Below are 12,527 nucleotides of genomic sequence, written 5' to 3'. Positions count from 1 at the left end.
TCTCTCATTATCTCCTTACATATTCTCAGTTATTCCTCTCGGCCGATACTGTATCTCTATACAAATATACGTTATTTTGTATTTACATTCGAACTTCCCTCTTGTAACACTATACACTTTTCGGGGTCACACATTTTTACTGCTAGATGGCAGGTGAGCGCAGTCTAATGCTCAGCTTCAAGCAGCTATAACCAAGCGTGTTACAACGCACCTGTCAGATTTCGTCAAATTGTGATTTTGAACAAATAGGTTATGAAATGTAATAATAAGTTCTGAATGAATATATAGGTTGAAAAATATAATAAAAGCCAATAATGTAAGAATCCCAATTAATGTTGTGATTTTGAACGAATAGGTTATGAAATGTAATAATAAGTTCTGAATGAATATATAGGTTAAAAAATATAATCTATTATATAAAAATAAGTCGAGGTTTCCTTCCTGACGCTATAACTCCAGAACGCACGAACCGATTTCCACGGTTTTGCATTCGTTGGAAAGGTCTCGGGCTCCGTGAGGTTTATAGCAACCAAAATTCTGGAAAAATTTCAACAGAAAAGCAGGAAAACAGGGAAAATCATTTTTCACATACAGCGCCATCTCTGATACATAGCATGTACTACAAACCAATATGGTTTATAAAACAAAAAAAAATAACTTTTCTTCATCTTTTAATCCCCAAACGAAATATTACAAAAAACGAAGCCATCTGGTGGCGAAACGAAGTTCGCCCGGTTTGCTAGTAAAAGCTAATAATGTAAGAATCCCAATTAATGACACATTACGAATAAATTTTAAATATTATTATCTTAAGTTTACGTTAAGATGAATCTCCACTTGCATTTATTTAATATTTAGTTCTCTAGTTATTCAATTAACAGTTGTCAGAGCCTTAAAGATTTCAATTTTATATGACATATGTGAATTATTATTTCTATTTGTATTAATTATGAACGAAGCCGGTACTTGTACAAATTTATATCCATAAAGTATATTACATTGGTGCATAGGGAAGTTTGGTAGTATCGGTATTTTGAATGAACTGAAAAAAAAACAAAAATAAACCAATAGGATTTTATAGGAAAAATGCCGACAGACTAAGGGATAAAAAGAAGATAGAAAAATGAAAACGTACATTTCTTTTTAATTAAATTATTCATTAATAATAATAATTCGGCATCCACCACCTCGGCCTCCACGGCCACTTCGGGAAAAGCTCGCAGATGTTCCTCTATCTACAAAAAGAAAGTTATGCATCACTTTCTACGTATTTAAATTGGGATGAGAAGTATAAAACTGCTCGGTAATATATAAAAAGTAAATGCATACATAATTTAGACATTACTTCAGTACTGCCTCTACTAATTTACGTAATTTCCCGAAAAATGTTAAGGTATAACTTACAAAGCTGCTTTACTTTAGCAGCATCACTGCCTCCCTTTTCTTTTTGCTGCTGCTGTTGTAGTTGCTGCTGCTGCATAAATATTAAAAATTGATGGAACATTTCTGGTTTAACAAAAAACAAATTTCATTAAATCAGCCGGAAATCGCTCTGCGTACAGTAATATCAGAATAAAAAACATTACCACGGCAATGTAAAATAGGCCAAGTAGTTGAGTTTGCTTGGGACTTTGGTTCCCACAAATAAACTCCGACAAATTAACCCACAAAAAGTGTCCACAACAATGAATTCACGCAAACAAGCACACAGAAGATATCAACGTAAAACAATTGGTCCCCCAAAGGAGCATTCAAATGATATTAGTAAACCCTCCAAAAAACTTCTAAGAATTGTTAATAACAACCCCCCACCCCCCAAAAAACCCCATCCCCCACCTCACCCCCACAAAATGGTTCCAAATACAAAAAACGTTAAATTAATGCACAAAAGTAAGTACAATGTTAAACTTCGGAACGATATAAAAAAACTCCAAAATATTGTTTACCATTTAATTTCATTCGAAGAAAGTATTAAAATCAGAAGTAGTTGTCCACTTAATGTGTGATTTGATTTCGAGGAAAGTACTGAAATCAAAAGTAGTTTCTCCGTTTGTACAGAGTACTCCATAACCAGCTAAGTAGAAAATCACGATAAAACATTGATACTGTTACGACGAATTGTCTATATCAAGTCGCTGTAATGTGATACTGCCCTGTTGTGGACACCCCTTAAAGAAATAGCTGAAGATAGGGGTTGTCACGGAACTGTTGTGCCGACGAACAAGACAGAATGATCGAACTGCCAAGCGATCAACACATCATTACTGAATAGTCATAGAGTTGTTGTTATATAATTGAGTACCGCGTTATTATAATTAAAATGCTGCAATACTTTAAACGGATTCACAATATAACGGATACTTAGAGAAACCAAACAAATTATACCTAAGGTGGATTGGCGGGCCGTTTTTTTAAAAATCAAACAGTAGAAAATATTAATTTTAATATAATTACGTTATGCCACTAAACCTAATTTATTTATTAATATTTTCTGGATACTTGATAAACATTGGGCACTGTTTAGAGGTCGAGTACTTTTTCATATCCATTTCAATTTAGAAGCCGTGTACTTTTTCATATCCAATTCAATTTAGAGGTCGAATACTTTTTCATATCCATTTCAATGGGTTTAGACTTTTTGGTGGGTCTACTGTTTGATTTTTATAAAAACGGCCCAAACGGTAAACAATATTTTGGAGTTTTTTTATATCGTTCCGAAGTTTAACATTGTACTTACTTTTGTGCATTAATTTAACGTTTTTTGTATTTGAAACCATTTTGTGGGGGTGGGGTGGAGGATGGGGTTTTTGGGGGGTGGGGGGTTGTTATTAACAATTCTTAGAAGTTTTTTGGAGGGTTTACTAATATCATTTGAAGGCTCCTTTGGGGGACCAATTGTTTTACGTTGATATCTTCTGTATGCTTGTTTGCGTGAATTCATTGTTGTGGACACTTTTTGTGGGTTAATTTGTCGGAGTTTATTTGTGGGAACCAAAGTCCCAAGCAAACTCAACTACTTGGCCTATTTTACATTGCCGTGGTAATGTCTTTTATTGTGATATTAATTACAAGAAACAATTTATAACATGCATTGTTAACTACTTCATATATTGTTGTTTGCAATGCGTACAACCGTTTAGATAAATCAGTTAACGCATAAATCGATCGATTGGTTATTAGATCGTACTGTTATCATTTGTCAATTCAATTTCTCTTGTCTCTCTACTGTACCGTTCGATGCATTGAGAAAACGTTCAAAATTTTAGCCAAACATTTTTTTAAAAAACCTGATTTTTCCACTTCTAAATTACTCATGGCCGTTTTGAAGCATCAATAATGATTGGAAAGAACCCTACAAGAATCAACAGTTCAGAAGTATCGTGTTTTTTTCTACTGTATACAAATCAACTGTACAGTTCATCATACATTGAATCAAATCAATGCTAGTCATTGCACCGTCCTCCGTACACATACTTCTGAGAAGAAAATGGATCTACAACTATGTACATGGTTAAATTCCTTACTATTCTCAACACAGGAAGTATCTTGTATGCTTTTTAGCGGAGTTATTTATTATACTTAGCTAACCGAACCTGAAGATCTCCATATTTTGAAAGAAGTTCGAATCTTAAGGACCAAGTGTGGAAATCTTCCACATTGAAATTTCTTAATTTTATTGAGATTTAAAAGCGACACAAAAGTTAAAGACGTAATTGATGCTATATAAGTTCATTTTGCAAGTTTCAATTAATTGAATAGAAGACTGTAGCGATTATTCTTTACAAGATGGTCATCGTTGGAATCGAAAATTGACATAAATGTCCTGCATTACCGACTCTAACTACAATCACAGTCGTGCCCTTCTGCGACGCATCTTTTTGGTCGAAAAGCGACAGTTGCGTTGGTAGTTAGAAATGTCGGAACCTATGGCTGACGTTTTGAATTTTAACAAATAATTTCTTAACCAAATACGTAAACGACTGATAATGCACATCACTGCTTCTGTATGTAGCATGAATACGGCTGTGTGGTATTATTTTTTGTATGTAAACGCTAAATCTTCCGATATTTAAGAAAATCTGTCGCCATTGACGTTATATTGTCGAATATTGCAAATTTTTTCACAATAAATTAAAATTTGACATTTTCAATACCGCCCAGACGTAGCTTGGACTTTCAGGAAACAGAATATTCCGCTCTTGGACTGCTCACTTCGATATTCAAGATTATATCTGCTAAAAGTCAAACCCTTACATTTGGAATACGTATACGGGTGTTTTCCATGTGTGCGCAGTAACGGTATGGTACACTATAGAATGTAGAAGTTTTGCGTGAGGTTCCGGTTGCTGTATTCCATAATTTCTATGTTTCACAACATTCTAGTATTTACATAGTAATTTACGTAATTGAGTAAAATGTCCGAACGTGAGTCTCATGAAACACTTAAACCGAAACATACACTTAAAATCTTAGTTGCTACCGACATTCACCTCGGTTATAATTTCAATAAGAAAAGAGGTTGGTTTTCAAATAGTACTTTTTAAAAGAGTTTTAAGTTAAAAAGAGTCTCATAAAGTTCTATAATTATAATTAACAAGGAAAACGTAAGACCTGAGAACAAATTGAAGACTTGGTTATAATTTAAGTAAAATTTCGTTAGTACCGGTTACTAAGCAACTGTTTGACACAATGGCCATGTGCCAGGGTTCTTACGCGGTAATTCTGAATTCTGAGCTTGATCGTAGAAAAAAATACTTTTTTCCTTTCATTCTGTCATAATTTTTTATACATTTTTCGCACAAAAAGGGAAGTCAGGCTCGAACAATTGGGGATCAAAGACAATGTAGGTTTCAAAACAAAAATTCATCTATGAATGACAAGATCAATATTTTCTGTATTCAATAATACATTATATTTTCATATTTTTTCAATAACAATCAATCTTCATATGTTCTGTAGTAAGTATATTTTATACACAATTTATTTAAAATCTATTGTTCCCTTTTTGGTGAAATATTGGTACAAAATTAATGCAAAGGCAATTAAGACTATTGCAAATGAAAAAAGAGAAATATCTTTTATATGGGTTCAATGTATGTGGGTAAAGTTTGTGTGCCACATGGGTTTGGGCAGAAATTTGATCATAATGTTAGAATACTAGGAAGTAAAAAAGAAGCAGCAATTAATAACATATGTTAAAATATTAAGGATAAATGTTTAATTGAAGTGTTGGGATCATCGTAACCCAGATTTATTGTTTAGGAATTCTGATATGATGCTATATTGTCATAAACAAGAAGACAACCTATGATTCAAAGGTCTTACACTTTCCTTATAAGCTTTTCAATCAAGGAATTTTAACATCTATTGCTAGTTTATTTGTGCATGGTTGTCATGAAATGTACTTAGGTATGCTAAAAGTAATTAATTTATATAAGGACAGGAATCGGATGACACTTTTAATACTTTTGAAGAAATACTTCAATATGGCATTGAACATGAAGTAGACTTTGTACTACTTGGAGGAGATTTATTTCATGATGCAAAACCAACAAAAACAGTTATGTTAAAATGTTTAAGTTTGTTAAGAAAATACTGTTTAGGCCCCAGGTTAGTAAAATATGTTTATACAAGATGGAATTTGAAGTATGACAAATATTGATTATTGTTGTTTCGTTAGAGCAATTAGATTTCATGTTTTGGGTGATCGAGAGAAAATGTTCAAACACTGTCCATTTAAAATGTTAAATTATGAAGATCCAAGTATTAATATTGGTATGCCAATATTTTCCATTCATGGGAACCATGATGATCCATGTAAGAAATGTGATATACTGTGTTTCCTCAATATTGTTGAGGTTATTAGTAACTATGATTAAAATTGCAGGCTTTGGAGCAGTTGGAACAATGGATGTGTTATCTGCCACTGGCTTTATAAATTATTTTGGAAAAACGACAGATCTCACCAACATTACTATCCCTCCAGTGATAATAAGAAAGGGTAAAACCCATGTTGCACTTTATGGCTTAAGCCACGTAAACGATGAAAGGTTATCAAGAATGTTCAGGGATTCCAAGGTGAACTTACGAAATATATGATTGTGTTGGGCTACGTTTTCTCTTTTTTTTTTAATGCAAATGATTTTCATTTGAAGGTGGATCTAGAACAATCAGAAAACACACCAGATTACTTTAATCTGTTTGTTTTACATCAAAATCGTGCTCCCCATTCAGAATATGGATATATTACTCAGGGAAAACTTCCCAAGTTTCTTGATTTCATTATATGGGGGCATGAACATGAATGCCGTATTACACCAGAGTTTATCCCTGAAGCAGAGTACTACATTTCTCAACCAGGTATAGTTACAGATTCATTTATTAATTACAATACGTGGAAGCTATGAAACTATTGCTCAAAAAACGCACTTACAGGTAGCTCTGTTGCAACTTCCTTGTGTGAAGGCGAGTCAAAGGCTAAACACGTTGGTCTGTTGAGCATAAATGGTAAACAGTTTAAGATGAAGAAATTAAAACTAAGAACTGTCAGACCCTTCGTGTTTGACAATTTGATTCTTGATCATAAGATTATACAGAATGATGACCATAATTTGACGCTTGCGGAATCTGCATTTAAATTCGTCGACAATTACATAGAAAATAAGATAATATCTAAAGCTTCAAAACAATTGTCAGGTCATCTAAAGCAACCAATACTACCATTGATTCGATTGAGAATATTTCATACTAAAGACGAAGAAGTATTTGATACGATTAAGTAAGATTCTATTTTGTATATTAATTCCATTCGTATATTATATATTAGATAATACAAGTAGCTAACGATAATAAATAATGTGCGTATTTTAGATTGGCACAGAAATATTGTGAGGAAATTGCTAATCCTATGGAAATGATTATATTTCGCAAAGAAAAAAAAACCGGTAAGAAATCGTCGTCGTCTAGATATGGCGATCTTAGTGATGATCTTCAGAATATGGCTGATATTTTCGCCCACACGGAGGTAAACAAAAATTGAGATATTTCACAAGTGTTTGATGATGAAATTTGCTCAATTTTTCAATTAACAGGATCAACAATGGAAGGAAACCGTACAAGGAGGACTAAAAAGATTCTTTAATTTAGAAGAAAATGAAAATCTATTAACAGCACTAACAGTGGATAATTTAAATGAAGCATTAACTCAATTTATTAATGGAGGTAATGGTGATGCTTTCAAAATCTTATCAAGGTAAAGCAAATATAATAAGATATTTTAAAATACTGATTTTCTATTATAATTTCGATTTTATTGTTGCTATTTATTGTGCTCATATAGACATAAAATGAAGAAAATTGTGTCTCACGTGGAAACTAGTGAAGCTACAGCAACCGAAGAAAGTATTAAGAAAGAAATTAAAAATTTTCGAGATAGAAGAAATGAGAAAGAGGAAAACACAGAAGTATGTACCTACAACAAACCCATTTTAAAATAATAATGTGCTACTATGTCTCGCAGGTTGAATAATCATATATTATTTTATAGATACGAACAATGTTCACTGCTAAATCTGTAAAACCCTCTAATAATGACGACGTAATAGATGTTGACAATTGTAGTGACAGCGCAGATGAAGCGGAAAAATCAGATAAAGTTCCTCCCAAACACAGTAGAGGTAGAGGTAGAGGTAGAGATAGTGGTAGAGGTAGAGGTAGTGGTAGAGGTAGAGGAGCACGTAACAAAAGCAAAGAAGCCGATAAAAGATCTGTTATATAGCAACTGTAATTAAAAAAACAAACAAAGTTGCAGGTACATTATATAACTTTATTAAACGATTCATATTTTACACGAGTCTTTGATTTATTAACTATGACGTTTTATCATTTGTTACAAGGAACGAACATTGGACCGTTTCGTGACAACGGAAACAAATCAAAGCAACTCTAATCTAACCATGATAAGTGATTCGGATTCAAATTAATTTATAATTTGTAGTAAAATAAATATTTTTCTATAAAGTCTTGAAATATTTGATATTTATTTGACAACATCCACTTAAAAATGTTGTAAGTTTTATTTGTGCAGAAAGAACACGCAACTTGTAATTCTGATTTCCGCGAAGTTGAAGTCAACTATCGCGTGTCGAAAGATACCTGTCTTTGTAGTGTCAGAGAGAATCCAAAAACTTAATGTTGTGCAAAAGTAATGGCTCGGTTAAATACGGAGAATATACACATGTAGTATTACCGGAGACATACATAATACTACAAGTCAACTGATAAATTTTGATAAAATTGGCCAGCCTGATACCATTAGGGTATTACTTTTCTGGTTTATGTGTTCCATTCAACACGTTGATGCCGGCGCCGATATTCAGGATTTTCTCTGTGAGTCGGCGCCCGAAATTTACAAAAATTAAATAATTATGTTAAGTTTATAATATTGAATTTCTATGTTTTTACTATTGAATATCTGTTTATAATGTTCAGATAAAATAACATAAACCTATTTTGTAGTATCTATTTTGTGAAATGCAAGCAAAATAAACAAATGTACGCAGCCCACGGGTCTGACGCATGACCCACCGGTGGGTCAAGCCGTCGTCAACGTGTTAAAATATTAATGTTTTATCGTGATTTTCTAATAAAATGGTTGCAGAGCGTACAGTATAAACAGAATAACTACTTTCGATTTCAATACTTTTTTCAAATTCAAATGAAATGAAATTAAATGGTAATAAATATTTTTTGGTTTAACATTTTACGGAGCTTTTTTGTCGATTAATATTTTGTGGATTAATATTATGAATACTTAGAGTACTTTTAATTTTATTGCAGCTTATTAACGAATTTCTGGCTGGTTTTACAATTATTCGTTCGATGCGGGAATTCAATATTTTCTTCGGCCCATCTTTTTTATTTTTACCATAATTAGCTGGGTCACTTAAGAAATTCAAAATGACTTTATGCGATCGTTTCATTGTTTTACCTTTTTTTCTACGGTTAAATATTTGCCACGAGGCATTTCTACAATCACCAATATACCATTTTTATAAATGAAATTTAAGCTTCGATTTGTAAAGAATATGGTTTATCAGCTAATATAAATCAGATTACAAATCTAAGTGTATTGAGCTTGGCATAGTAAGGCTGATGCTATAGTAATGTAACGACTGAGAATCAGAACTCCGACTGTTTTATGTCTTACGTAAAAGCAATTTCATAGATATTTACACGAAAATTATTTTCGACACACTTTCACCTCATATAAACGACTTTTTTGCATTCCCATCGAGAAGTATCAAATACTCAAAATAGAGGTGGTGCTATAATTATGCTCTTCAGTGTATTATTAAAACATGGTATTCACTGTTTTTACGGAATATTCTATTACAGGCTAATCTGAAATAAAGTTTGATTATTATAATTTTAGTTTACTGTAAAACATTGATCGTCTAAAATGTTCCCAGCGATCCATGATCTACATCAGCGTCAATTACATTTTAGCAGGTTAAATCATGGGATATCAAAGGTGGACAAGATGGTGCGAATAAAGGTCAAGTTAGTTTGATAATTATCAAAAATATTATTACTGAAAATACATCGACTTACAAACAACACAAACGGAGGAGCACACGGTGGTGCGAAGCGGGATATATCTACTTTCGAAGTAACGCCGATAATGTACAGTTCTAATAGTCACACAATAAATAGTATCACATTCTGAAGATCTGGTTGTCACTTCAAACTATCCGCGGAAGATCTCGCTGTCGAAACTAAAACGACAACTATGGCGTCGGTAATATTGGCAATTCTTCATTGTCGCTTCTCTTATATACACCTATCGAAATTAGAAACGTATTGAGGCATGCGATAGAATTATCTCTTTACAATGATTCCTGTTTCCGTCGATCGTCGACAAAGATCACGACGTCCCGTAGATCAATTGCGGATTTTTACGGAAAATAATTATTCATTTAGTCGATTGCAACAAACTACCAAATTGAAATTTAGTTCTCTTCCAAATTGCTTTTCTATCGTAAAGAAGCTTTCCGCATTTTCCTGAGACATTCGTAAAGCTTGCTTCATTTTTGTTAGAAAATGATAAAGATTTATTCGGTTGTACTAGAAATTCGTAAAGCTGTGTTCCTTTTTTTATAGGAGTACATAAAACTTTGTCGTTTTGTTGTACGCACGCGAAATCCGCAGTATAGCCACGAGCAACCGTGGCTAAACGGACGATTTGGGCTCACGATCCGATTTTTGCTCGTGAAAAATACGTTTAATAAGGATCAGTCTTCTTGATGCTTGAAGCAGCCCGGGGCTAAGCCGCCGAATCACTCCGACAGAACTTTCAGAGTAAACTACAGCTCGTGATTCCTCGTCATTCGTCCGGATTAACGAGTTCGTCAGCGACGCATGCCGCGGAAAAACGCTCGAAAGTTTCCGCGGCATCGAGAAGCCGACCTGACACGATGGCCTGGCGTTAAACTGTCGAGCTATATAGACACGCTATTCGTAGATCGCGATTCTCTCTGTATTGTCCGCAAATTTAATTACACGAAAACCACATGGCACGGCGTGCACGTTTCGCTTGAAGTTGAATAAAATATCAGAAATTTCGTACGTCGAGCCTTTTGGTGCCGTTTTAACCCATTAATCGCCACAATTCAAAAATCGATAACACTGTAAAAAGATCTACCTAGATATTTTATTTTAAGCTTACTTAAACCGAATTTGCCATTACTATTATTATTCAATTTTCATTCTTGAAAATATTGACCGTTCCATTTTTAAGACATTGGTCCGATGAACTACTGCAGATATAAAAAAAACTTAATATTATAAATGCCAATATGTAATCGTGTCCTAATAAAAAGGATAATGACGGGTATTGCGTTAAAGATGAGGCTACAATTTTGAAATCCATGACAAATAATACAATGACGAACCTACTTTCCTTATAATTTTTAAAATATCATTTTCACAGTTTAACTGCACCAGTTCAATTCGCAACATTCTTTAGTTTCGTATATGACTACGTCGCTCGAAATTATGTTAGAGGGAAATCAACGATGGCCTGCGAAAGCGAAAGTTTTGGTCTTTGAAACGAGGCCCGACTCTTTGTGGTACGATATTTCTTTACAAAATTATGATACTTTAAATATTCTAAATATGACGAGTCCGTACTGCGTTGCGCTGCTTAAAATTAGAAAGTTTGATAACAAAATTAAGATCGTAAGGCAACTTTTGCGCAGTTTAATCGTACAGGGTGTCCTAAAAGTAACTCTGAATCGGGAAATAAGTGGTTCTTGAGGTCTCTTGAAGTTACTTTTTTCTTAGCACAAATGCAATTAGCGGATTTGTTTACGAGAACAAATCTGAAGATAACCGGGCGAATTTGTCGAATTTACTAAGGTTTGGCTCATAAAAACCAAACTAAAAATGATATTTGCATAATTCAAAAAGCAACGTATTACGGAAGAAATGGAGAAGTTTTGTAAAGGATATATATGTATAATAATAGTTTTATAAATTTATTTTGCGATAGAGTTTTTCCACAATGCGAATAGCAAGAACATTTTTTGATATTCAAAAATATGAGGACATATCGCTCATAAAATATTAAAAATATATTGCGTGAAACACTTTTTTAATTACACTAATGGAAACGTATAACAAACGGTGGCAAAACCTAACGCGTACACTCTGTGTAGTTTGTTGCAGAATCGACTTGCAAATGGCATAGCGAGATTGTGGATATTTATGAAGTGTAATAAAATTCTTGATCTATTGTAATCATCAGATAATTTCACCAGATCAAAAATAACAAAACGACATTCGTAAATTCTTACATCTTCAAGGTTCTCTCTTCTACTTAACCATTTTTATCACAATTGCTTAAGAGCCGCAGTTCAGTGTCTAGAACCGCCATCTTTCGCAGGCGACCGTTTCCGAGCAAACGCCAGCTCATCGTTTAAATGTCGCACGTTCGGAGCATACCAGTATTTATAATACAAAAATGAAACTAGTAATCTCTCCGCGTCACCAAAGATCTATGTCCGTCACCAGACTGAAAACACTGATCATCACACTCTGCGTCAGCAGGATTGTCCACCGTACAGTCGGAGACGTGTCTCCAATCTTTTCGAGTTTCTTCGCCAGGGTGATCTGTATTTTCCGACTTTATATTTTCTATATAGTCTTAGCCCCTTGCTACAATTACTACACTTGGTGAGAAAGTTGTGTGTACAACATTTAGAAGTAACGGAAGATAATCTGCATAACGTGTGCACGCATGTTTGAATTTGTTACATAAAAAAGAATGAGCGCTCCAAATATTTCCTTCAGTTGTCCTTAATCCATTACCCGCCGCAATTGAAAAACTAATGAAATTATAAAAATATCTACGTAGAGCTTTTAATTTAAGCTTACATAAACTAAACTTACCATCATGGTTATTATTAATTTTGAAACTTTAAAAATACTGGCTGTCCCATTTCTGAGACATTGGCCGGACGAATATT

General features: G+C 33.6%; 1 protein-coding gene and 1 long non-coding RNA gene across 4 annotated transcripts; one reads left to right on the top strand and one right to left on the bottom strand.

Annotated features, from left to right (window-relative positions):
• Positions 1 to 1,173: 1,173 nt before the first annotated feature.
• LOC144478842 (uncharacterized) lies at positions 1,174 to 4,447 on the bottom strand. Its single transcript, XR_013495410.1, has 3 exons — positions 4,255 to 4,447; positions 1,405 to 1,506; positions 1,174 to 1,235 (listed from the first exon to the last, which is right to left on the bottom strand). It is a non-coding gene; the product is annotated as an uncharacterized LOC144478842 (long non-coding RNA).
• On the top strand, positions 4,311 to 8,022 carry Mre11 (double strand break repair nuclease mre11). Of its 3 annotated transcripts, none has more exons than XM_078197159.1 (11): positions 4,311 to 4,425; positions 5,444 to 5,610; positions 5,681 to 5,817; positions 5,888 to 6,078; positions 6,156 to 6,360; positions 6,436 to 6,778; positions 6,871 to 7,024; positions 7,092 to 7,252; positions 7,340 to 7,463; positions 7,547 to 7,810; positions 7,896 to 8,022. In XM_078197159.1, the coding sequence occupies exons 2-10, from the start codon at positions 5,564 to 5,566 to the stop codon at positions 7,775 to 7,777; spliced, it is 1,593 nt and encodes a 530-aa protein (XP_078053285.1). In that variant the 5' UTR covers positions 4,311 to 4,425; positions 5,444 to 5,563; the 3' UTR covers positions 7,778 to 7,810; positions 7,896 to 8,022. The 3 variants fall into 3 exon arrangements, with proteins under 3 accessions (XP_078053285.1, XP_078053283.1, XP_078053282.1); XM_078197157.1 differs by having other exon boundaries at positions 5,439 to 5,610; XM_078197156.1 differs by having other exon boundaries at positions 4,311 to 4,518; positions 5,439 to 5,610.
• The last annotated feature ends 4,505 nt before the right edge of the window (positions 8,023 to 12,527 follow it).

The sequence above is a fragment of the Augochlora pura genome, chromosome 3, assembly GCF_028453695.1.
Source record: "Augochlora pura isolate Apur16 chromosome 3, APUR_v2.2.1, whole genome shotgun sequence".
In the NCBI taxonomy this organism is placed as follows: domain Eukaryota; kingdom Metazoa; phylum Arthropoda; class Insecta; order Hymenoptera; family Halictidae; genus Augochlora; species Augochlora pura.
Note: the sequence above shows the minus strand (reverse complement) of the source record. Positions and strands in the feature narration are given on the sequence as shown.

Bases quoted from the DNA above. Each gene is read 5' to 3' on its own strand.
- Mre11 (XM_078197156.1), top strand. From the start codon at position 4,416: ATGTCCGAACGTGAGTCTCATGAAACACTTAAACCGAAACATACACTT. The intron at 6,779-6,870 runs GTAAGATTCTAT...TGCGTATTTTAG, and splicing joins GAAGTATTTGATACGATTAA to ATTGGCACAGAAATATTGTG. The intron at 7,025-7,091 runs GTAAACAAAAAT...TTCAATTAACAG, and splicing joins ATATTTTCGCCCACACGGAG to GATCAACAATGGAAGGAAAC.